The sequence below is a fragment of the Staurois parvus genome, unplaced genomic scaffold (genome assembly GCF_062004578.1).
Source record: "Staurois parvus isolate SC_StPar_1 unplaced genomic scaffold, SC_StPar_1.0 ptg000795l, whole genome shotgun sequence".
Lineage (NCBI taxonomy): Eukaryota > Metazoa > Chordata > Amphibia > Anura > Ranidae > Staurois > Staurois parvus.
This window is the reverse complement of record NW_028318591.1, coordinates 2,004,336-2,032,314: the sequence shown is the minus strand read 5'-3', so window position 1 is coordinate 2,032,314 and position 27,979 is coordinate 2,004,336. Positions and strand designations below refer to the sequence as shown.

The window sequence follows — 27,979 nt, the reverse complement described above, 5'->3', positions numbered from 1 at the left end:
GTGGGAGGAAACCTGAGTACCCGGAGGAAAACCACGCAAGCACAGGGAGAACACGCAAACTCCAGGCAGGTGGTGACATGGTTGGGATTTGAACCAAGGACCCTAGTACTGCCAGGCGGAAGTGCTAACCATTTAGTCACTGTGCTGCCCATCCCACTAACACTTATCTACTTTCACCCCCTTCCTGTCCAGGCCAATGTCCAGCTTTCAGCGCTATCACACTTTGAATGACAATTGCGCGGTCATGCAACACTGTACCTATATGAATTTTTTAGCATTTTTTTGAGACAGATAAAACTTTATTTTGGTGGTATTTATTCACCACTGGGATTTTTATTTTTTTGCTAATAAATGAAAAAGTCCAAACATTTTGAAAAAAAGTGTTTTTCTTATAAAATTTTGCAAATAAATAATATTTCATCATAAATCTTGGCCAAAATGTATTCAGTTATCTTTTTAGTAAAAAAAATGACCCAAATTAGTTTATAACCAAAAATTATATTTTTTCAAAATGTTTTTTTACATTAATTTTATTGTTTAATTTTTTTAACATACCATCACCCTAGCAGTACAGTGTCACCATAGTGACACTGTACTACTTGTGGGGAATGATGATTTTTTTTTTTTTTACACCGATTGCTTTCACACATAAAGGCTGTAAAAGCAATCATTTCTCTTTCTCTCTGGCTGCTTTCTTGCAGCCATTGAAAAATACCATGAGAGCTGTGACTGGTCACAGCTTGTCACATGGTACAAGGCTGTTGTGAATAGCCTTGTACCATGTGATCTCTGTGATCATTCACAGATTTCACATGTAGTAAGCAATGATGTCAGAAGTGACATCTTGCTTACTACTCTTCATGTGATCACTGATTGGCCAATCAGTGATCACATGATCGGGACCTCACACAGAAGTCCCGTACAACGATCGGTGTTCTTACGGACACAGCGGGCACCGGATTGCAGTGCTGCGCACTCCCAGGGAGCGCGCACAAGTAGGGAGCGGGCAGGACGATTATAAATGGACACCCGACCCTGCACTGCCACCGTCCGGCCGTTTATGTACATGGGCCGGATGGGAAGGGGTTAAGCAGTCTAATGTCTTGTGACTCTGTTCCTTTAGCCTAGAGATATGACATCCATGTAATTTCTCGTGCTTCTGGCATCTGAGCAATGATGCTTTATTGTAAAAATTCCCCAGAAAACAAAGGGTCCAAGACCAACACATTTCATAGGCATTACAATAGAGCACAAAGTCCCACCTTGCAGCATGCTGCCAGGGGACAGGCCTTGAGGTTTTTGATCAAACCTGATGGATGTTTGTCTGCAGTAGGGGCATTAGAGTGTAAGCTCCTCTGCCGCAGAGACTTATGGGGTCCATACCTGTACTGGAACTTGTCCATGGCGCTGGACATGTGTTTGGGGTAGTTGGTGTCACAGATGTACAGGTTGTAGTCATTCTCCGGCACCAGGTCCACGTCGTGCAGGATCAGGCAGTCCCAGTCGTCGTAGCGTAGGGCTTCCCGGACGCCGATGTTCAGAAGCTTCGCCCGATTAAACGTGGCGTTCCCGGCCTGGCAAGATAAAGGCAGCGCTTAGCGAGTAAATGGAAGAAAATCTGTCTTCTGCAGTAATAACAGCCGTAACTATTTCACGGATCATTACAAGCCGCGGCAGCAAACGCCGCGCGCGGGAAAAAAGAGACCAGACCGAAACTTTATTACTCTTACTGGGATTCGTCACAGGAACACAGAATATAAAAAAGCGTTTATTATCTTTTAAAATGGGCAGTTAAAGCTACCGTGCCATTTAAAGTGAACTTTTTTTTTTGTCTATGCACTGCAAGGATTTTGGGCAAATTCACTGCAGATTCTTACCTGCATCTGTCCTGCAGATACCCGGCAAGGTCATTTCACTAACTGCCTTGCCAAAGGATGAAAGTCTCACTGCAGCGGCCCTAAGGTAAAGGTGGAGGGTTGCTGACAACCAATCACAGTGGTACCCCTGTACAAATCATTAGTAATACCTCATCTGGAATATGCAGTTTAATTTTGGGCACCAATTCACAAAAAGAACATTGGGGAACTGGAGAAAGTACAGAGAAAGGCAACCAAACTGATAAGAGGCATGGAGGAGATCAGCTATGAAGAAATATTAGAGGAACTGAATTTATTCTCTCTTGAGAAGAGGAGATTAAGGGGGGATATGATCACCATGTATAATACATAAGGGGGGGATATGATCACCATGTATAATACATAAGGGGGGATATGATCTCCATGTATAATACATAAGGGGGGATATGATCACCATGTATAATACATAAGGGGGATATGATCTCCATGTATAATACATAAGGGGGGATATGATCTTCATGTATAATACATAAGGGGGGATATGATCTCCATGTATAATACATAAGGGGGGATATGATCTCCATGTATAATACATAAGGAGGGATATGATCTCCATGTATAATACATAGGGGGGGATATGAGCTCCATGTATAATACATAAGGGGGGATATGAGCTCCATGTATAATACATAAGGGGGATATGATCACCATGTATAATACACAAGGGGGATATGATCACTATGTATAATACATAAGGGGGGATATGATCTCCATGTATAATACATAAGGGGGGATATGATCTCCATGTATAATACATAAGGGGGGATATGATCTCCATGTATAATACATAAGGGGGGATATGATCTCCATGTATAATACATAAGGGGGATATGATCTCCATGTATAATACATAAGGGGGGGATATGATCACCATGTACAATACATAAGGGGGGGATATGATCTCCATGTACAATACATAAGGGGGATATGATCACCATGTATAATACATAAGGGGGGATATGATCACCATGTATAATACATAAGGGGGGATATGATCACCATGTATAATACGTAAGGGGGGATATGATCTCCATGTATAATACGTAAGGGGGGATATGATCTCCATGTATAATACATAAGGGGGATATGATCTCCATGTATAATACATAAGGGGGGGATATGATCACCATGTATAATACGTAAGGGGGATATGATCTCCATGTATAATACGTAAGGGGGATATGATCTCCATGTATAATACGTAAGGGGGATATGATCACCATGTATAATACATAAGGGGGGATATGATCTCCATGTATAATACATAAGGGGGGATATGATCTCCATGTATAATACATAAGGAGGGATATGATCTCCATGTATAATACATAAGGAGGGATATGATCTCCATGTATAATACATAAGGGGGGATATGATCTCCATGTATAATACATAAGGAGGGATATGATCTCCATGTATAATACATAAGGGGGGATATGATCTCCATGTATAATACATAAGGGGGGATATGATCTCCATGTATAATACATAAGGGGGGATATGATCTCCATGTATAATACATAAGGGGGGGATATGATCTCCATGTATAATACATAAGGGGGAATATGATCACCATGTATAATACATAAGGGGGGATATGATCACCATGTATAATACATAAGGGGGGATATGATCTCCATGTATAATACATAAGGGGGGATATGATCTCCATGTATAATACATAAGGGGGATATGATCACCATGTATAATACATAAGGGGGGGATATGATCACCATGTATAATACGTAAGGGGGGATATGATCTCCATGTATAATACGTAAGGGGGGATATGATCTCCATGTATAATACATAAGGAGGGATATGATCTCCATGTATAATACATAAGGGGGGATATGATCTCCATGTATAATACATAAGGAGGGATATGATCTCCATGTATAATACATAAGGGGGGATATGATCTCCATGTATAATACATAAGGGGGGATATGATCTCCATGTATAATACATAAGGAGGGATATGATCTCCATGTATAATACATAAGGAGGGATATGATCTCCATGTATAATACATAAGGGGGGATATGATCTCCATGTATAATACATAAGGGGGGATATGATCTCCATGTATAATACATAAGGGGGGGATATGATCTCCATGTATAATACATAAGGGGGGGGGGGATATGATCACCATGTATAATACATAAGGGGGGATATGATCACCATGTATAATACATAAGGGGGATATGATCTCCATGTATAATACATAAGGGGGGGATATGATCTCCATGTATAATACATAAGGGGGGGGGTATGATCACCATGTATAATACATAAGGGGGGATATGATCTCCATGTATAATACATAAGGGGGGGATATGATCTCCATGTATAATACATAAGGGGGAATATGATCACCATGTATAATACATAAGGGGGGATATGATCACCATGTATAATACATAAGGGGGGATATGATCTCCATGTATAATACATAAGGGGGGATATGATCTCCATGTATAATACATAAGGGGGATATGATCACCATGTATAATACATAAGGGGGGGATATGATCACCATGTATAATACGTAAGGGGGGATATGATCTCCATGTATAATACGTAAGGGGGGATATGATCTCCATGTATAATACATAAGGAGGGATATGATCTCCATGTATAATACATAAGGGGGGATATGATCTCCATGTATAATACATAAGGAGGGATATGATCTCCATGTATAATACATAAGGGGGGATATGATCTCCATGTATAATACATAAGGGGGGATATGATCTCCATGTATAATACATAAGGAGGGATATGATCTCCATGTATAATACATAAGGAGGGATATGATCTCCATGTATAATACATAAGGGGGGATATGATCTCCATGTATAATACATAAGGGGGGATATGATCTCCATGTATAATACATAAGGGGGGGATATGATCTCCATGTATAATACATAAGGGGGGGGGGATATGATCACCATGTATAATACATAAGGGGGGATATGATCACCATGTATAATACATAAGGGGGATATGATCTCCATGTATAATACATAAGGGGGGGATATGATCTCCATGTATAATACATAAGGGGGGGGGTATGATCACCATGTATAATACATAAGGGGGGATATGATCTCCATGTATAATACATAAGGGGGATATGATCTCCATGTATAATACATAAGGGGGGGATATGATCTCCATGTATAATACATAAGGGGGGGGATATGATCTCCATGTATAATACATAAGGGGGGATATGATCACCATGTATAATACATAAGGGGGATATGATCTCCATGTATAATACATAAGGGGGGATATGATCTCCATGTATAATACATAAGGGGGGATATGATCTCCATGTATAATACATAAGGGGGATATGATCTCCATGTATAATACATAAGGGGGGATATGATCTCCATGTATAATACATAAGGGGGGATATGATCACCATGTATAATACATAAGGGGGGATATGATCTCCATGTATAATACATAAGGGGGGATATGATCTACATGTATAATACATAAGGGGGGATATGATCTCCATGTATAATACATAAGGGGGGATATGATCTACATGTATAATACATAAGGGGGATATGATCTCCATGTATAATACATAAGGGGGGATATGATCTCCATGTATAATACATAAGGGGGGATATGATCACCATGTATAATACATAAGGGGGGATATGATCTCCATGTATAATACATAAGGGGGGATATGATCTCCATGTATAATACATAAGGGGGATATGATCTCCATGTATAATACATAAGGGGGGGATATGCTGCAGTAAAGCAACACTTACATTTCCCGTCCCTCCCCCCAACCTCTGACTGGAGAGTGAAAGAAGAAGCAGCAGACTGGTGAGCTCATCCCTGTCACTCTGCTCTCTCCTCCTATCAGCATGTCTCTTGTTAGCCCATAACACCGCAACACAGGTAATTGGCTCCTTGTGCTGCTGTATAGCTCTGCTGTACAGGGAGACTGATACCAACTCACATTCTGATACTTACACGGCTTGTATTAAAAGGATAACTAAAAGGCAAAACTTTTTTTTTTTGTTTCGGAAGGAGTGGTGAGGGATTAGAGCCCCTGTTATGTTTTTATTGCTGTCTGTGCCCCCCTTCCCCCCCCCCCCCATTCGGGAGATCCCCCCTCTCTATTTGTCCTGTTTAATGCCATCACCGAAAGTGAAAGAAAATCCCAAATTTTGGGTTGTCACCAGAACAGGAATAGAGGGGAAATCTTCCAATCAGGTCACTAGTTCTATTGACAACCTGGGTATCTATTTACTCGGCATGATATCAACTTTTATATTTTACTTAAAAACTTGGTATTATATATAGTGTGTTTGTGTGCACTAAAATTCATCTAAGTGTATTTTCTTCAATAAAATTTGTGTTTGAAAAACCACTGCACAAATACTGTGTGACATAAATTGCAACTCATTTTTATATATATATACATACACACACACACACACACATATACATACACACACATATATATATATATATATATATACACACACACACACATACATACACACACACACATATATACACGTGTGTGTGTGGTTAGGGGTTCTAAGTAATAAAAAAAAAAATAAAAAAGATGATTTTTGTATGAGAGAATTGGCGTGGGTGGCAAGTAGTTAAATTTAAAGAACACACCAAATCCCTTCACATAAAGGAGCGTCGGTATAAACAGTGCAAATCCATAAATACCTGTCCAAGCAATATTCCATGTTAACAATGGTCCAGAGTCCAAAGATGAAAACGTCTTCCAGCCTCCGCTGCGTCATTACTCACATAATGAAAGTGTCAATCCCCACCAGAATGCACCTCACAGTTATATCTGATCCAGTGCTGGGACAAGGTCATTTACAGCCCGGGGCGAACATGCCAAATTGTGCCCCACCCCAGGATGTATGAGCATTATGTGTCAGCAAAAATCCTCCCCCCCCCCCCCGCACAAAAAAAAATAAAAAAATCAAGCTTTAATCTGCAGGCCTCTAAGCATAAAATTCCCCCTCCTCCCAGTACAAATCAACACCCCCTGCTGAAATCCCTTCAGCTGATATCATTTCTCCCCCCCCAAATGCCCCAGCACAAATCCCCCACCAAAAAATATCGCCCCTCCTTGCACAGATCTTCTACCCCTCAAATCTCCCCTCTGAGCACAAATCCCCTGCCCCCCCCAATCCAAATCCCACCCTTGCAGAACAAATTCCCTTTCCGCAATCCCCCATCCTAGCACAAGTCCTCTACCCCCCAAATTTCCCTGCTTACGCAAATTCCCCCCAATAATCCTCATTAGTACACCCCAAAAAATATTCCCCTCCTAGCACAAATCTCTTCCCCTCCTCTACCAGATCACTTTTTTCTAGCACAACCCCCCCAAAACCTCCCTCCTAGCACAAATCCTCTTCCACACCCCCCCCCAACATAATTCCCCCCAAATCACCACTCCTAGCACACCTCCACAAATTTCCCCTCCTAGAACAATTCCTACCCCCTGCCACCCCCAAATTCCACCTACCAACACAAATCCCCTCCCCCCAATCGTCTTGTGGTGCCCCCCCCACCTGACATGATTCCCCAGCACCCAGGGCAGCCGCCCCTCCAGCCCACCTCTTGTCCCAGCCTTGAACTGAACCTCTATGCATGGAAGGAGATGTAAGCTGGCAACACGTGTTGCAATTTTTTGGTAATGACAAACCAACCAAAACAAAGATAAAAATGAATTCTACATTAAAACAGATAAAATAAAAACATTTTTTAAAATACAGCTTTTGCTGACAGTCATCTTCAATCCAGCATTTTCCTTGGCAGTATATTTTTTTCTGTGTAATTCTGTTGGCCAGCTTTATTCAATCCATTTCCCCTGAGCCCAGGTCATCCTGGCCCTGCCCCCAGGCCTGTGACTGGAATGGACAGCGAAGAGAGAAGCAGCGCAGGGATAAGCTCATCACTCTGCTCTCTCCTCCTACCTTCTCGTCAGCACATGAACTGATGAGGCTGATACCAGGTCACATCCAGGCACTTACACTGCTTGCATTTAGAAGATACGGATTTATTAATAATTACAACAGCCATCCTCAACCAGGATTCCTCCAGAGGTTGCTAGGGGTTCCTTGAGCTGTGGTTGATTTACCTCCTATCTGATGGTGTCTGCATAGTTCCAGGGCCAACACCATTCTGAAGGACCAATGGCAGTTATCTTTTTAACTATCTCTAAGGGTCACATTCTGACCACCATTGTAAGGAGCATTCTTCCCACTGATCACCAATGTAAGAAGCATTCTTCCCACTGATCACCAATGTAAGAAGCATTCTTCCCACTGATCACCAATGTAAGAAGCATTCTTCCCACTGATCACCAATGTAAGAAGCATTCTTCCCACTGATCACCAATGTAAGGGGCATTCTTCCCACTGATCACCAATGTAAGGAACAATCTTCCCACTGACCACCAATGTAAGGAGCATTCTTCCCACTGACCACCAATGTAAGGAGCATTCTTCCCACTGATCACCAATGTAAGAAGCATTCTTCCCACTGATCACCAATGTAAGAAGCATTCTTCACACTGACCACCAATGTAAGGAGCATTCTTCCCACTGATCACCAATGTAAGGATCATTCTTCCCACTGATCACCAATGTAAGGAGCATTATTCTCACTGATCACCAATGTAAGGAGCATTCTTCCCACTGACCACCAATGTAAGGAGCATTCTTCCCACTGATCACCAATGTAAGGGACATTCTTCCCACTGACCACCAATGTAAGGGACATTCTTCCCACCGACCACCAATGTAAGGAGCATTCTTCTCACTGATCACCAATGTAAGGGACATTCTTCCCACTGACCACCAATGTAAGGGGCATTCTTCTCACTGATCACCAATGTAAGGGACATTCTTCCCACTGACCACCAATGTAAGGAGCATTCTTCCCCCGACCACCAGCATAGGGAGCATTCTTCTCTCTGATCACCAATGTAAGGAGCATTCTTCCCACTGATCACCAATGTAAGGAGCATTCTTCCCACTGACCAACAATTTAAGGAACATTCTTTCTACTGACCACCAATGAAAAGGGCATTCTTCCCACTGATCACCAATCTAAGGAACATTCGTCCCACTGACCGCCAATATAAGACGCAATCTTCCCACTGATCACCGATGTAAGGAGCATTCTTACCACTGATCACCGATGTAAGAAGCATTCTTCCCACTAATCACCAATGTAAGGAGTATTCTTTCCACTGCTCCCCAATGTAAGGGACATTCTTCCCATTGACCACCAATGTAAGGGGCATATTTCCCACTGACCACTAATGTAAGGAGCATTCTTCCCACTGACCACCGATGTAAGGGGCATATTTCCCACTGACCACTAATGTAAGGAGCATTCTTCCCACTGACCACTAATGTAAAGAGCATTCTTCCCACTGACCACCGATGTAAGGGGCATTCTTCCACTAACCACCAATAAATTGGTTTTAGCATGGGTTCCCCAAGACTTGAAAATGATTTCAAAAGGTTCCTCTAAGCCAGTGGTCTCCAACTGTGGCACAGGGGCTAGATGCATCCCTTTACTTGCCTTTATCCAGCACTTGGTACATTATTTATTCCACTGATATGAGATACTATTCCTCCCACTGACACCAATGATGGGGCACTATTCCTGCCTATAATACCAAACATGGGGCAATCTTTACTTCCAGTGATCCCAGAACTACAGCTCGCAGTCCAGCCCCCTTAAAGTCTGAAGGACAATAAACTGACCCTGTGTTTAAAAAGTTTGGAGACCCCTACTCTAAGGTAGAAAGTTTGAGATAGGCTGTATAGACCATGGTAAAAGTAAAGGGTTAAGTTGACTCTAGAGAGAGAAGTTTCTTGGTGGCCTGATTTCTTTCTGATAAGGTTGGATGTACTTTAGGTGATCACAGCAGTCCATCTTGTGAACTTAGATAAGGTAGAAGATGCTAATTTGGCCAAACGCCTGGAATCAACCGAAGCCTATCTTATCACAAGAGTTTCAGATTATCTGTTCTGCCACTACAAATTGGAAGTTTTTATATGGAAATAATTTCCTTGAAAACAAAGAATGATGTAAATGAGATGGATGAATACACTGATCATTAACCAGTTCAGCTCTTGTACCCGTGTGCCCTTTTTGGACCGAGGCAATTTTTACATTTCTGCTATGGGCTAGTATATTTGGCAATAACTTTGACATTACTTAAAGATGAATTCCAGGTATTATAATTTTCACATACTTGCATTGGTCCAATGTAAGTATGTATATACTAAATTCCTGTGGGATCCCTCTAGATCAGTGGTTCTCAACCTTCCTAATGCCGCGACCCTTTAATACAGTTCCTCATGTTGTGGTGACCCCTAACCATAAAATTATTTTCGTTGCTACTTCAGAACTGTAATTTTGCAGTGGGAGGAGTAGTGCCACATCATTGGTATCAGTGGGAGGAATAGTGTCCCATCGTTGGTATCAGTGGGAGGAATAGTGCTCCATCGTTGGTGTCAGTGGGAGGAATAGTGTCCCATCGTTGGTATCAGTGGGAGGAATAGTGTCCCATCGTTGGTATCAGTGGGAGGAATAGTGTTCCATCATTGGTATCAGTGGGAGGAATAGTGCCCATCATTGGTATTAGTGGGAGGAATAGTGCCCCATCATTGGTATTAGTGGGAGGAATAGTGTCCCATCGTTGGTATCAGTGGGAGGAATAGTGCCACATCATTGGTATCAGTGGGAGGAATAGTGCTCCATCATTGGTGTCAGTGGGAGGAATAGTGTCCCATCGTTGGTATCAGTGGGAGGAATAGTGCCACATCATTGGTATCAGTGGGAGGAATAGTGCTCCATCATTGGTGTCAGTGGGAGGAATAGTGTCCCATCGTTGGTATCAGTGGGAGGAATAGTGTTCCATCATTGGTATCAGTGGGAGGAATAGTGCCCCATCATTGGTATCAGTGGGAGGAATAGTGCCCCATCATTGGTATCAGTGGGAGGAATAGTGTCCCATTGTTGGTATCAGTGGGAGGAATAGTGCCACATTGTTAGTGTCAGTGGGAGGAATAGTGCCACATTGTTAGTGTCAGTGGGAGGAATAGTGCCCCATCATTGGTGTCTGTGGGGGGGGGATAGTGCCCCATCATTAATACTAGTGCGGGGGGGAATTGTGCCCCATCATTGGTGTCAGTGGGGGGGGGGGGGCGGGGGTAGTGCCCCATCGTTGGTGTCAGTGGGGGGAGGAATAGTGCCCCATCGTTGGTGTCAGTGGGGGGAGGAATAGTGCCCCATCGTTGGTGTCAGTGGGGGGAGGAATAGTGCCCCATCGTTGGTGTCAGTGGGGGGAGGAATAGTGCCCCATCGTTGGTGTCAGTGGGGGGAGGAATAGTGCCCCATCGTTGGTGTCAGTGGGGGGAGGAATAGTGCCCCATCGTTGGTGTCAGTGGGGGGAGGAATAGTGCCCCATCGTTGGTGTCAGTGGGGGGAGGAATAGTGCCCCATCGTTGGTGTCAGTGGGGGGAGGAATAGTGCCCCATCGTTGGTGTCAGTGGAGGGAGGAATAGTGCCCCATCGTTGGTGTCAGTGGAGGGAGGAATAGTGCCCCATCGTTGGTGCCAGTGGGGGGGGGGGGGTGGAGGAAATAGTGCCCCATCATTGGTGTCAGTGGGAGGAATAATGCCCCATCATTGGTATTAGTGACACCAATGATGGGGCATTATTCCTCCCACTGACACCAATGATGGGGCACTATTTCCTCCACCCCCCCCCCCCCCCCCACTGGCACCAACGATGGGGCACTATTCCTCCCTCCACTGACACCAACGATGGGGCACTATTCCTCCCCCCACTGACACCAACGATGGGGCACTATTCCTCCCCCCACTGACACCAACGATGGGGCACTATTCCTCCCCCCACTGACACCAACGATAGGGGAACTATTCCTCCCCCCACTGACACCAACGATGGGGCACTATTCCTCCCCCCACTGACACCAACGATGGGGCACTACCCCCGCCCCCCCCCCACTGACACCAATGATGGGGCACAATTCCCCCCCGCACTAGTATTAATGATGGGGCACTATCCCCCCCCCACAGACACCAATGATGGGGCACTATTCCTCCCACACTGACACCAATGATGGGGCACTATTCCTCCCACTGATACCAACAATGGGACACTATTCCTCCCACTGATACCAATGATGGGGCACTATTCCTCCCACTGATACCAATGATGGGGCACTATTCCTCCCACTGATACCAATGATGGAACACTATTCCTCCCACTGATACCAACGATGGGACACTATTCCTCCCACTGATACCAACGATGGGACACTATTCCTCCCACTGACACCAATGATGGAGCACTATTCCTCCCACTGATACCAATGATGTGGCACTATTCCTCCCACTGATACCAACAATGGGACACTATTCCTCCCACTGACACCAATGATGGGGCACTATTCCTCCCACTAATACCAATGATGGGCACTATTCCTCCCACTGATACCAATGATGGAACACTATTCCTCCCACTGATACCAACGATGGGACACTATTCCTCCCACTGACACCAATGATGGAACACTATTCCTCCCACTGATACCGACGATGGGACACTATTCCTCCCACTGATACCAACGATGGGACACTATTCCTCCCACTGATACCAATGATGTGGCACTACTCCTCCCACTGCAAAATTACAGTTCTGAAGTAGCAACGAAAAAAATTTTATGGTTGGGGGTCACCACAACATGAGGAACTGTATTAAAGGGTCGCGGCATTAGGAAGGTTGAGAACCACTGTTCTAGAGGGATCCCACAGGAATTTAGTATATACATACTTACATTGGACCAATGCAAGTATGTGAAAATTATAATACCTGGAATTCATCTTTAAGTAATGTCAAAGTTATTGCCAAATATACTGGGCCAACATCAATTGGCAAGCCAGAGGTGTGAGAGTGTTGATCTTTTTAGCGGTCTGTAATTGTGGCATTCTGAACAGCACTGTAATTGCTCCATTCTTACTGACTACCAATGTAAGGAGAATTTTTCTCACTGACCCCAGTGAACTGGTTTTAGAAAGGGTTCCCCAATATTTTAAAGTTATTTTAGGGGTTCCTCTGGGGGTAAGGTTGAAAAAAGCTGCTCTAAAGCTGGAGATCACGAATAGATACCACTACTCCAGGGATCTCTACTAGCTTCCCCATCCCATGTAAAGTGGCTGCCCTGCTGAATTGTGAAGATAGGAGTGTAGGAATATTGTTATAAATATATACGGCAGCACAGTGGCTAAATGGTTAGCACTTCAGCCTGGCAGTACTCGGGTCATTGGTTCGAATCCCAACCACGGCACCACCTGCCTGGAGTTTGCATGTTCTCCCTGTGCTTGCGTGGGTTTCCTCCGGGTACTCCGGTTTCCTCCCACCTCCAAAGACATGCTGGTAGGTTAATTGGCTCCTGTCTAAATTGTCCCTAGTATGTATGAATGTGAGTTAGGGACCTTAGACTGTACGCCCCTTGAGGGTTAGGGACCTTAGACTGTACGCCCCTTGAGGGTTAGGGACCTTAGATTGTACACCCCTTGAGGGTTAGGGACCTTAGATTGTACGCCCCTTGAGGGTTAGGGACCTTAGACTGTACGCCCCTTGAGGGTTAGGGACCTTAGACTGTACGCCCTTGAGGGTTAGGGACCTTAGACTGTACGCCCCTTGAGGGTTAGGGACCTTAGATTGTACACCCCTTGAGGGTTAGGGACCTTAGATTGTACGCCCCTTGAGGGTTAGGGACTGATGTGAATGTACAATATATATGTAAAGTGCTGCGTAAATTGACAGCGCTATATACTGTAAGTACCTGAAATAAATAAATATACTGTATGTGGTGTATTCTCACATTATTGACTAGGCCAGGATAGGACTGAGCCAGACGTATTTTACACAACAAATGCATAACCAAGGACACTTTGCTATGTTAATTTTATGAGGTAATTTGCAAGCTTGCAGGGGTGATAAAATGCAGATAACTCAGTCAGATGTGAAAGGACTACAATCTACTATCTAATAACATAAAAAGGGTTATTAACCACTTCATGTCTGAACACTTTCACCCCCTTTCTGCCCAAGCCAATTTTCAGCTTTCAGCGCTGTCACGCTTTGAATGAGAATTGCGCGGTCATGCAACACTGTACCCATATGAATTTTTTTGCATTTTTTTTTGAGACAGATAAAACTTTATTTTGGTGGTATTTATTCACCACTGGGATTTGTATTGCTATATAAATGAAAAAGTCCAAAAATTCTGGAAAAAAAAGTGTTTTTCTTATAAAATTTAGCAAATAAATAATCTTTCTTCATAAATCTTGGCCAAAATGTATTCAGTTATCTTTTTAGTAAAAAAAAAAAAAAACAAATGACCCAAATTATTTTATAAACAAAAACTATAATTTTTCTAAATTATTTTTTACATTTTTTATATTATTATTTATGGTTTTTTTTAACATACTGTCTCCCTAGTAGTACAGTGTCACCATGGTGACACTGTACTACTTGTGGGGGGTAATGAAGATTTCTTTTACACCCATAAATGCTGTAAAATCAATAATTTCTCCTTCTCTCTGGCTGCATTCTTGCAGCCATTGAGAAATACTGTGAGAGCTGTGATTGGTCACAGCTTGTCACATGGTACAAGGCTGTTGTGAATATCCCTGTACCATGTGACCTCTGTGATCATTCACAGATTTCACTAGTTGTAAGAAATGTCAGCAACTGACATCTTGTTTACTACTATTCATGTGATCACTGATTAGCCAATCAGTGATCACATCATCGGACCTCACACAGAGGACACCGGATCGTAGTGCCGTGCGCTCCTGGGGAGCGTGCACAGGCTGCGAATGCGGGCGCCGTTTACGAACGGCAACCCGCTCCTGCACTGCTCCCGTCCGGCCGTTTATATACATGGGCCGGACGGGAAGGGGTTAAGCATGGTGAATAGCATTCTTCAAAGGGTACCTTATCTAAATTAATAGTAAAAGAATGCAGTTTAGGAAATATCTAGACAACTAGAATTTATGATTGCATCTGTCCAAGCCCAAAAGCCATTACCCGTCACCCAGAAGATCAAAGGGGCTACTAAAAGTGGCCAGAGTGCTTGCCATTGTACTGAATGGTAAAATGTGTGCATTAACCCCTTGGCACTGGTCCTTTAACCACTTCCAGTCCGGACACTTTCCCCCCCCTTCCAGTCCGGACACTCCCCCCCCCCCCCCCTTCCTGTCCAGGCCAATTTTCAGCTTTCAGCGCTATCACACTTTGAATGACAATTGCGCGGTCATGCAACACTGTACCCATATGAATTTTTTACCATTTTTTTGAGACAGATAAAACTTTATTTTGGTGGTATTTATTCACCGCTGGGATTTTTATTTTTTTTTGCTATGTAAATGAAAAAGTCCAAAAATTTTGAACAAAAGTGTTTTTCTTATAAAATTTTGCAAATAAATAATCTTTCATCATAAATCTTGGCCGAAATGTATTCCGTTATCTTTTTATTAAAAAAAAAAAAATAAGCCAAATTAGTTTACAACCAAAAATTATAATTTTTAAACTTTTTTTTACATTTTTATTTTTTTTTTATATTAATGTTTTTTTTTTTACATACTGTCACCCTAGCAGTACAGTGTCACCATGGTGACACTGTACTACTTGTGGGGGGTGATGAAGATTTTTTTTTTTTTTTTATTTACAGTGATTGCTTTTACACCCATATAGGATGTAAAAGCAATGATTTTTCTTTCTCTCTGTCTGCATTTTTGCAGCCATTGAGAACTACTGAGTGAGCTGTGATTGGTCACAGCTTGTCACATGGTACAAGGCTGTTATAAATAGCCTTGTACCATGTGACCTCTGTGATCATTCACAGATTTCACACGTAGTAAGCAATGATGTCACAAGTGACATCTTGCTTACTACTTTGCATGTGATCACTGATTGGCCAATCAGTGATCACATGATCGGGAGAGGTCCCGTCCGACGATCGGTGTTTCACTGTGTCCAGAGGACACAGTGGGCACCGGATCGTGGTGCTGCGCGCTCCCAGGGAGCGTGCACAGCTAGAAATGGCGGGTGTCGTTTATGAACGGCAACCCGCCCCTGGAGTGCCACCGTCCTGCCGTTTACAAACAGCAGGCGGACGGCAAGTGGTTAAGGGTTTCAGAATCCGGGAGGCAGGGTGGGATTTAGAGTCATGTGACTGCCATGACGTCACATGATTGGGAAAGGTCCCAATCGAAAGAGGAGACCAGGACCTTTCCGTGTGTACCGGACATGTGTGCTGGGAGCGCATAGAGCATGGAACAGCAGAAGTGATGAACTTTCTTGTGAACGAAGGCGTAAAACCCGCAGATATCTGCTGAAGACTTCAAGCTCAGTACGGCGATGAGACGCTCAGCTGCAGTAAGACATCTGAATGGTGTAAATGTTTCAAAGATGGCCGTACTTTCGTCAGTGATGATCTTGGCCCAGGGGCGGACTGACCATTTGAAAACTCGGGCACTGCCCGAGGGCCCGGGGTCAGTAGGGGGCCCCATGAGATGCCCCTGGTACTTTTTTTCATAGGCTTTTTTGAGTTTGGGCAAGGACACAGAGGCCCCATGATCCCCAATTGCCCGGGGGCCCCACGAGTTGTCAGTCCGCCCCTGTCTCGGCCGTGGCGATTCCCAGCCCACAGCAGTCATTCCTGTGAACATTCAGTGCTGATTCTGGATAAGCGACGCAGAACCTGTCGTGATATTGCACAAGAGACGAATCTTTCTGTGGGAATGACTAAGTGAAGCAAGCCGTCCCGGTTTTACTTGAATATCCCTCATAATATTGGGAGGCAACGAGGCTGGAATCTGGAGCAGCGGCGTGTCAAGTTTCAGGGACGATAATCAAGCTCCTCGGTAGTCATGGACTTCGTTTAGAACAAGTCCTTGCCTGTAGTCAGCCAGTCCTGTAGCTAGTTACAACAATTAGAGGTGACTTTCTAATCCAGCACCCATTTATTTATTTATTTCAGGTACTTGTATAGCGCCATTAATTTACATATATTATTATTACACGATATTTATAAAGCGCCAACAGTTCGCTCAGCGCTGTACATTACAATGGGAGACAGAACATGTGACAGTACAATAACAATACAATGCAAAACACGAGGGGATCGAGGGCCCTGCTCCTTGGAGCTTACATATATATTGTACATTCACATCAGTCCATAACCCTCAAGGGGCGTACAATCTAATGTGTATTACATTCATACATACACATACTAGGGACCATTCAGACAGGATCCAATAAACCTACCATCATGTTTTATGGCGTGTGGGAGGAAACTGGAGTAACCAGAGGAAACCCATGCAGGCACAGGGAGAACATGAATACTCCAGGAAGGTGTGCTGTGGCTGGGAATTGAACCAACAACCCTAGGACTACCAGGCAGAAGTGCTAACCATTTAGCCACTGTGCTACCCCATTAAATGCCTGTATACATTCCAGAATATGATACAAAGGTCACGGTATATCCCTATAAGTATCAATAATGTATATGTAACACCACTACTCTCTAGGACCAAATAAATGTGTATACTCTGAAAGGGGGGCATGCATAAAGGGGGGCATGTCAGACCCATTACGCTTTAGAATTACAGCTTCTAGAGCAGCTTTTCTCATTTGTACTCCAGAGGAACCCTTGAAATCATTTTTCAAGTCTTCAGGAACCCCCTGCTAAAACCAGTTCATTGGTGGTAAGTGTGAAAATACCCTTTACACTAAAGTGGTGATCAGAATGCCACCCTTAAAGCATTACTAAACCCCGGACCCCGCATTCACTAGATCCGGTCTCCCCGGACCCTGCATTCACTATATCCGATCTCCCCGGACCCTGCATTCACTAGATCCGGTCTCCCCGGACCCTGCATTCACTAGATCCGGTCTCCCCGGACCCTGCATTCACTAGATCCGGTCTCCCCGGACCCTGCATTCACTAGATCCGGTCTCCCCGGACCCTGCATTCACTAGATCCGGTCTCCCCGGACCCTGCATTCACTAGATCCGGTCTCCTCGAACCCTGCATTCACTAGATCCGGTCTCCCCGGACCCTGCATTCACTAGATCCGGTCTCCCCGGACCCTGCATTCACTAGATCCGGTCTCCCCAGACCCCACATTCACTATATGCTGTCTCCCCGGACCCTGCATTCACTATATCCGGTCTCCCCGGACCCTGCATTCACTATATCTGGTCTTCCCGAACCCTGCATTCACTAGATCCGGTCTCCCCGGACCCTGCATTCACTATATCTGGTCTCCCCGAACCCTGCATTCACTAGATCCGGTCTCCCCGGACCCTGCATTCACTAGATCCGGTCTCCCCGAACCCCGCATTCACTATATCTGCTCTCCCCGGACCCCGCATTCACTATATCTGCTCTCCCCGGACCCCGCATTCACTATATCTGCTCTCCCCGAACCCCGCATTCACTATATCTGCTCTCCCCGGACCCCGCATTCACTATATCTGCTCTCCCCGGACCCCGCATTCACTATATCTGGTCTCCCCAGACGCTGCATTCACTATATCTGGTCTCCCCAGACGCTGCATTCACTATATCTGGTCTCCCCGGATCCTGCAATCACTATATCTGGTCTCCCCAGACCCTGTATTCACTATATCTGGTCTCCCCGGACCCTGCATTCACTATATCTGGTCTCCCCGGACCCTGCATTCACTATATCTGGTCTCCCCGGACCCTGCATTCACTAGATCCGGTCTCCCCAGACCCCGCATTCACTATATCTGCTCTCCCCAGACCCTGCGTTCACTATATCTGGTCTCCCCAGACGCTGCATTCACTATATCTGGTCTCCCCAGACGCTGCATTCACTATATCTGGTCTCCCCGGATCCTGCAATCACTATATCTGGTCTCCCCAGACCCTGCATTCACTATATCTGGTCTCCCCGGACCCTGCATTCACTATATCTGGTCTCCCCGGACCCTGCATTCACTATATCTGGTCTCCCCGGACCCTGCATTCACTATATCTGGTCTCCCCAGACCCTGCATTCACTATATCTGGTCTCCCCGGATCCTGTAATCACTATATCTGGTCTCCCCGGACCCTGCATTCACTATATCTGGTCTCCCCGGACCCTGCATTCACTATATTGGGTCTTCGGCAGTACACAGAACTTGGAAATGCAATTATGAAAAAAAATATAAACTACACAGTACCTTTTCTCAGCAGTTAGAGCAGTCTCATGACTTCTAACAGTGTCCAGCCAAGTACTGGGTAAAGCTTGTAGGAGGAGTTTTCATTCTCCTCTGAATGTCCTATGAGGCTGCATGCCCCTGACCCTCTGTCTGGACAGTGCTGATTGGCCTGTGTTGATCAAATTCATTTTCCCAAGAAAAAGCAAAAACACTCTAGCAGTACACACCAAACTGAGCATGTGCAGTGTCCCCAAAGCTGTGTTCTATCAGGAGATGAAATGGGAAACATGAAAGAAGGGGAGAATCAGAGAAAACAGGACCATCAGTGCAGCCTCATCAGTGGCCAATCAGTGCAGTCTCATTAGTGGCCCATCAGTGCAGCCTCATCAGTGGCCCATCAATGTACTTTTTCATGCATTTAGCAAAAAATAAAACCCCAGTAGTCATTAAATACTACTAAAAAAGCTCCATTTGTCTCAAAAAATGCAAAAAATGTTGTATGGATACAGTGTTGCATGACCGTGCAATTGTCATTTCAAGTGTGACAGCACAGAAAGCTGAAAATTGGCCTGGGCAGGAAGGGGATGAAAGTAACCAGTAGGCAAGTGGTTAAAAAATACTGGCCCCTAACTTTTTCAGCTGGCTCCTAGATCCAAAGCAAATTTATCAATCCCTGCACTAAGGTAAAAAAAACCTTCTGGATGCAGCTCCCCACCAGCCCCCCCAAATACTTATCTGAGCTCAAACCTCAATCCAGCGATGTGTGCAAGAGCAGCGGCACCCTCTCCCTGGACAGAGAGGTAGTCATTGGCTCATGCTGCTACCAATCACAGCCAGTAAGGAGAGATCGAGGGGCAGAGCCGAGCCATACTGTGTGTGTCAATGGACACAGAGAGCCGGCTCGGGAGCGAGCATGCACAAATGCCCCCAGAGCAAGTGGCTTGCTCTGGGGGCACTCAGCAGGGGAGGGAGGAGCCAGGAGCAACAGTGGAGGACTCCAGAAAAGTAGGAGTCTGTGTAGATCATTACAAAGAGCAGGCGCAGGAAGTATGATGTTTGTTGTTTAAAAACAAAATGCCTTTAAAATCACGTTAAGTCACTCAGTTATGTGTCTAAATTGACTTTATACATGTAAATACAGGGGTACCTCGGTCTACGAACGCCTCGGTTAACGTCATTTTCGGTTTATGAATGAAAATCCATGGAAAATAATACCTCGGTTTACTCATTTTTTTCGCAATATGAACAGATTAATTGGCTTTCAATGCATTTACTAATTTTTTGTTAATCACGTCCCTGTACAGTATTTATGCCTTTAAAGTGCACTTTATAAAGAGTTTTGAAGAGATAAAAGACTTTCGTTTTTTTTACTTTTTCTGACCTCCGGAACAAATTAATTGGTTTTCAATGCATTCCTATGGGAAACCACGTTTCGGTTTATGAATTTTTCGCAATACGTAAAGTTCCGCAGAATGCACTAAATTCGTAAACCGAGATACGCCTGTAAACTGAATTACGTGTGTAAATAGCATGGGCTATTGAGCTCTGCACTACTATCTATTTACCTATCTACAGTCAAGGACATAAATATTGGCACCCCTGCACAGCACTTTACAATTTAATGCTGCATGAGCTATTACAATTGTGCTGCCAACCTATATTGTAAAGAAAAAAAAAAAGTTATGATGTGGTGGCTGCATTTGTTTTCTTTTTATTTATTTTATTTATTACATCGAGTTTATATAGCGCCAAAGGGGGGACAATAGGGGGGACAATACATGGCACAGTACAACAAAAACAGACAGCGTACGAGGGGTAAGATGGCCCTACTCTTTCAAGCTTACAATCTAGGAGGGAGGGAGTAGTGGAACAATAGGAAGTGGCTGAGGGGAATGAAGTGGCTGAGGGGGATGAAGTGGTGGGAGGAATGAGGGAGGATGGCCGTTAGGTGAGGGTGGGGTAGGCTTCCCTGAAGAGATGGGTTTTGAGGGAGTGCCTGAATGTGGGGAGGGAAGGCGACAGTCGGATGGATTGGGGCAGTGAGTTCCAGAGGATAGGGGAGGACCTGGAGAAGTCCTGCAGTCGTGCATGGGAGGAGGAGACCAGGGAGCAGGATAGAAGGAGGTCCTGTGAGGAGCGAAGGGTACGGGTGGGGTGGTACTTGGGGATCAGGTTGGTGAGGTAGTCAGGGGCAGTGTTGTGAACGGCTTTGTAGGTCAGGATTAGAAGTTTAAATTTGATGCGTTGGGCAATCGGGAGCCAGTGGAGGGAGAGGCAAAGGGGGGTGGCAGAGGTGGAGCGGGTGGTGAGGTGGATGAGTCTAGCCGCTGAGTTCAGGATGGTCTGGAGCGGGGAGAGCCTGCACTGGGGTAGGCCAATGAGAAGAGAGTTGCAGTAGTCAAGGCGTGAGATGATGAGGGAGTGTACGAGTAGTTTGGTGGTGTCTGGGGTGAGGAAGGTACGTATCTTGGCAATATTGCGGAGATGGAGCCTGCATGTGTTTGTAAGTGATTTGACATGAGGCAGGAAGGAGAGGTTTGAGTCAAGAATGACGCCAAGGACTTTGGCTTGCGGGTGGGAATGATAGTGGTGTTGGTGGTGGTGATGGATAGGCTGGGGGGGGGGGGGGGGGTGTGGGGAGGGGGAAAGACGAGGAGTTCGGTTTTGGAGAGGTTAAGCTTGAGGAAATGGAGCGACATCCAGTCAGAGATGTCGTTTAGGAGGTGAGTGATGCGGGCGGAGAATGTGGGGGTGAGGGGAGGGGTGGAGAGGTAGATTTGGGTGTCGTCAGCGTAGAGGTGATAATTGAAGCCATGGGAGTGTATGAGTGTGTCCAGGGAGGAGGTGTAGATGGAGAAGAGAAGGGGTCCAAGGACAGAGCCTTGGGGGACCCCAACAGAGAGGGGGAGGGAGGGGGAGGTGGTACCATTGTAGGTGACGCTGAAGGAGCGTCGGGATAGGTAGGATGAGAACCAGGAGAGAGCGGTATCTCTGATGCCAAGGGAGAGTAGTTTATTAAGGAGGAGGGGGTGGTCGACTGTGTCGAAGGCCGCAGAGAGGTCCAGGAGAAGGACAGAGTAGTCGCCCTTGGCTTTGGCGTTTAGTAGGTCGTTAGTGATTTTGAGGAGGGCAGTTTCAGTCCTTTTTTTTTCTATCCTTCTCCCTTTATTTTCACCTGGTGATCCTGCCAGTAACACACTTCCTGTCCTAGGGTGACAGCACTCACTCACTGTACGGCGGTTGCCACCTTAGAACAGGACTGCAACAACTTCCCCTCTCCTTTCCTCCATAACATAGAGAGGAGGGGTTCTGTAGTCTTGAGATCGCTTAGAGCAATGCAACATTAACAGTGATATACAGGAAGTTATTAGCCATCAAGATTTATGGCAGGATCGACAAGCATTTCTCACATTTATCGAAGTTTTAAGGAAACACTTAATAGTATATTTAACCTCTTGCTGCCCATGCCGCGCATATGTAAGGTGGCGAAGAGGGTGGGATTTTAACATCCATGCACCGCACATATGTCTCAGCACCATATATCTAATGAGAGCATGCTCACTGTGCACTCCCAGCAAAGTCAAAGACAGCACTCAGTCTGCACTAGGACCCTCTGTTTCCTGTACCAAATTGTATTGTAACTGCAATGTCTGCCTTCATTTTGTAACGCACTGAGCAAACTGTTGGTGCTATATAAATCCTGTATAATAATAATAATAATGGCGTACCTCGGTTTACAAAATTTAATTCGTTCTGCGGGACTTTTCGTATTGTGAATAATTCATAAACCGCGCAGTTTCCCATAGGAATGCATTGAAAACCAATTAATCCGTAATGGAGGTCAGAAAAAAGTTAAAAAAAAAAAAAAAAAAAAGTATTTTATCTATTCAAAACTCTTTATAACTTTTCAACACGACACAGTGAGTGATTTGTACTAATTGCTCATGTGGCCATTCATAAATGAAGCAAAATAAACGGTTTACTATGCTTCAGTTTGTGAATAAATAAGAAGCTCTGTACAGCTGAGGCTGCAGAGATGGAGACTGAGGACTGTGTCCTCAATCCCCTTCTCTGTTTCAGAGGTGGATCATCAGAAGTCTGTTTAGACCATGGATATCCCACCAAAGCCCCCCGAAAGGGGCTGCTGAAAAAATTCTACTGTAAATAAATAATAAAATGATGTATATATATATAAAAAAAAAAAAAAAGGCTTTTATCTGTTCAAAACTCTTTATAAAGTGTACTTTAAAAAGGCATAAATACTGTACAGGGACATGATAAAAAAAAATAAAAAAAAATTGTGAATGCATTGAAAACCAATTAATCCGTTCTGGAGGTCAGAAAAAAAAGTCTTCTGTTCAAAACGCTTTATAAAGTGTACTTTAAAAGGCATAGTACTGTACAGGAACATGATAAAAAAAAAAAAAAATCATAAATGCATTGAAAACCAATTAATCCGTTCCGGAGGTCAGAAAAAAGTAAAAAAAGTCTTTTATCTGTTCAAAACTCTTCATAAAGTGCACTTTAAAAGGCATAGTACTGTACAGGGACATGAAAAAAAAAAAATGTAAATGCATTGAAAACTGTTTACTGTAATCCATTCCTGAGGTCAGAAAAAAGTAAAAAAAAAAAAAAAAAAGTCTCATCAGTTCAAACCTCTTTATAAAGACATAGTACTATACAGGGACGTGATTAGAAAACAATTTGTAAATGCATTGAAAACCAATTAATCCATTCGCATTGCAAAAAAAAATTCATAAACCAAGGCATTATTTTCAATGGATTTTCATTCGTGAACCGAAAAATTACGTTAACCGAGGCGTTCGTAAACCGAGGTACGCCTGTAATAATAATACTGATGATCAGGAGTTGGCCGGATCGCCCCCTCCCACTCATGTGACCACTGTGACAGCCAATCACAGTGGTCACATGATCTGCCAATCCTACCACCTGGGCGTACAGACCCTATTAGCCTCCCTAGCGGTCTGATTATGTCCATATTTCTGTGCTCAAAGCGGTACATTTTTTTGCATGGAAATATGTATTTTTTTTAATTGTAGGCCTGTAATTTTTAGGAATAACTCACTGAAATCTGTCCGAACAAGAGTCTAGTAAACATCCCGGGTATGATAAAATTTGAAACACGAAATCATAAATTATAATTTAATAAATAATCATAAAAAATAATAATATAATAATAATAAATGTAATTCAATAATATAATCAAACCAAAAACACTGAAATGTGAAATAGAGCGCCAAGTTCGCACATCGCTGAGCAAAGTCGCAGAATCGTTTTCAGTGTCTGATGATGAATTTCCCCCACGAATCATTATCACTCAATTCTGCAAGTGGTTCTGATTTACTATCGCTGTTCTCTAGCCGGTCTAAAACCAATTTTGACCTAAAGGGACGCTTTTTGGACGCCATGGACGTTTCTCAGTTTCCAGGCAGAAAGAACAGTAAAAATGCAGGCAGGGCGCCGGACAAAGCACTCGGGACAAAATGTATGTGAAATGGTTTGATACAGGAATGTTATACTATGTGATTTTAGTGAATTTAGTGAATGTCACTTTTTCACATTTTCAAATTTCCCGCCAGTTCCGTCCCCCGTACGTCCCGACGTTGCAGGGGATGGAACCCAGATGACAGATGCCGGCATCGGCCGGAGGACATTGCCGGGGACACTGCAGGAGGGACATCGCGGGAGTGCAGGACAAGGTAAGTGATCGAGGGATTCTGGAGCAACGCTGCAGTGTATTCCCGAGTGTAGCTCGGGGTTACCGCTTGTGGTGCTGAAACTTTACCCCGAGCTACACTCAGGAATACCGCCAGGGGGGTTAAAGGGACGCCAAAGAGGCCAAAAAGGGACCAAATAATTAAAGTCCATTGCTGTGGTTTATATAAAAGTCCGGTATTCCCAGCACTGGACAATTCTACCCATCGGGCCGGCCTGGTGTACAAGGATGTGTGCTCCTGCCGGGGATAGCGGGTCCAGAATGAACCTAAAGGCACCTTTACCTGATGGACCACGAAGACGGCGTAGTGCAGCTGCTGGCGCTGTAGGAAGGGGTGCAGGTAGTAAAGCAGCGTCTGCAGGTGGGCCTCCCGGCTCCGGTGCGGAATGATCACCGCCGTTCGGTATCGCCCGTAGCAGTGTTTGGGGCTGAAATACCCGCCAGGCTTCACGTAGCGGTTCCTCAGCTGGACCGTCCTCAGGCTCGGAATTCTGTTGAACCGTATAGTTAGCGGCCCGACTGAAAATGAAAAACGGAAGATACGTAAGACATCCGACAGGTAATATAAAAAGTAACAGAAAAAAAAAAAAGACATCAAGAGGAGAGGTTTTATCTGCCAAAGGATTTTTATTTCTGTCCATCCAGTCTTGAAATTACTCCAGCTCTGTCACACCGGCAGGGGACCTGATTTTTCTCTGATTTTCTGTTCATATTCACCAACAAGTCTTTCTCACACCCCCAGCCTGTGACTTGGCAGTGAAGGAGAAGCAGGAGACTGATGAGCTCATCTATCAGCATGCTTTTTATTAACACATGAGCACTGCAGTACAGCCGAGTGGGTCATTGTGTTGCTTCTCCCTTTCCAAGTCTGAGCTCGGCTGTACAAGGATTGCAAAAGGCTGATACCAGATCATTTACCATTTACTTACATGGCTTGCCGTTAGAAAAAAAAAAAAAACATTTAAAGTGTTACTAAACCCACAACAGTACAATCAGTCTGTAGATGCAGTAAAGCATGCTTGTTATACTCACTGTGGAACCTAAGGGGTTAATCCTCTGCATGTTGTAAAAAGGCAGTTTGATCCTGTCTTCTCTGATCTTCCCCTTCTTCCAGTGTCCCCCTCTTACTTTCTGATAAAACATATCGTGTGGGGCCACTCTGCACATGCTCAGTTTGGTGTGTATCGCTAGAGAGGTTTTTTTTTTTTTTCTTGGGAGAGTGCACGTGATCCACACAGGACCAATCAGCACTGTCCATGCAGAGGTCAGGGGTTCTGCATTCTCCTAGAGCAAAATGAAAACTTCTATAAGCTTTAACATGTGCTCTGCTGGACACTGATTGAAGTCACAAGACTGCTAACTGCTGATAGAAAAGGTATTTAGCAATTTATATTTAATAAAATAATTGCATTTCCCTGTTGTGTGTACTGTGGGAGACCAGATATAGTGAATGCAGGGCCTGGGGAGACCGGATATAGTGAATGCAGGGTCCGGGGAGACCGGATATAGTGAATGCAGGGTCCGGGGAGACCGGATATAGTGAATGCAGGGTCCGGGGAGACCGGATCTAGTGAATGCAGGGTCCGGGGAGACCGGATCTAGTGAATGCAGGGTCCGGGGAGACCGGATATAGTGAATGCAGGGTCCGGGGAGACCGGATATAGTGAATGCAGGGTCCGGGGAGACCGGATATAGTGAATGCAGGGTCCGGGGAGACCGGATATAGTGAATGCAGGGTCCGGGGAGACCGGATATAGTGAATGCAGGGTCCGGGGAGACCGGATATAGTGAATGCAGGGTCCTGGGAGAGCAGAAACAGTGAATGCAGGGTCCGGGGAGACCGGATATAGTGAATGCAGGGTCCGGGGAGACTGGATATAGTGAATGCAGGGTCCGGGGAGACCGGATATAGTGAATGCAGGGTCCGGGGAGACCAGATATGGTGAATGCAGGGTCCGGGGAGACCAGATATGGTGAATGCAGGGTCCGGGGAGACCAGATATAGTGAATGCAGGGTCCGGGGAGAGCAGAAACAGTGAATGCAGGGTCCGGGGAGACTGGATATAGTGAATGCAGGGTCTGGAGAGACCGGATATAGTGAATGCAGGGTCCTGGGAGAGCAGAAACAGTGAATGCAGGGTCCGGGGAGACCAGATATAGTTAATGCAGGGTCCGGGGAGACCAGATATAGTGAATGCAGGGTCCGGGGAGACCGGATCTAGTGAATGCAGGGTCCGGGGAGACCAGATATAGTGAATGCAGGGTCCGGGGAGACCAGATATAGTGAATGCAGGGTCCGGGGAGACCAGATATGGTGAATGCAGGGTCCGGGGAGACCAGATATGGTGAATGCAGGGTCCGGGGAGACCAGATATAGTGAATGCAGGGTCCGGGGAGACCAGATATAGTGAATGCAGGGTCCGGGGAGAGCAGAAACAGTGAATGCAGGGTCCGGGGAGACCAGATATAGTGAATGCAGGGTCCGGGAGACTGGATATAGTGAATGCAGGTCCGGAGAGACCAGATATGGTGAATGCGGGGTCCGAGGAGACCAGATATAGTGAATGCAGGGTCCGGAGTTTAGGAACACTAAGTATTAATGAACACAGAGCTGCATTATTGCCTGTAATTTGACAGATTCTAATTCTGACAATAGCAAACAGGGGGTTCCCCCTGAGGGGGCATTCCTAAGCCCCCAAAAAGCATGGGGAATTTTAGTGTCCTTAGGAGGGACTTTGCCCTGATCAAAGATGGCTTCCCCAGGTCAGAGATGGTGTCATTGGGATTTCCCATGTTCCTATAGAGCACTCTGCAGGATCAAAGGCTGAAGATCTGAGTCAACTAGGCTCCTGAATCTCAAGAGACACACTCGCCAACCTAAAATATTGCAGGTAACATCACAGAAAATTCAAGTATTCAAGTGTCTCCACCTCTCCCTTCCGCTAGAATTCAGCAGCTGCAGGAGGGAAATGGAGGGCATTGGTTCCTCCATATGCTGCCCCGCTCC

The 27,979-nt window shown here is 44.9% G+C and overlaps 1 protein-coding gene across 1 annotated transcript in view; it reads right to left on the bottom strand.

Moving 5' to 3' along the window:
• Nucleotides 1–27,979, bottom strand: part of LOC149444263 (beta-1,4-galactosyltransferase 3-like) — a 134,709-nt gene that overhangs the window by 37,319 nt on the left and 69,411 nt on the right. The window contains exons 3-4 of the mRNA XM_089654743.1: nt 25,256–25,491; nt 1,384–1,574 (exon numbers count right to left, since the gene is read on the bottom strand). Of these exons, the coding sequence (XP_089510869.1) occupies nt 1,384–1,574; nt 25,256–25,491 (427 nt within the window). The remainder of the gene's footprint in view (nt 1–1,383; nt 1,575–25,255; nt 25,492–27,979) is intronic.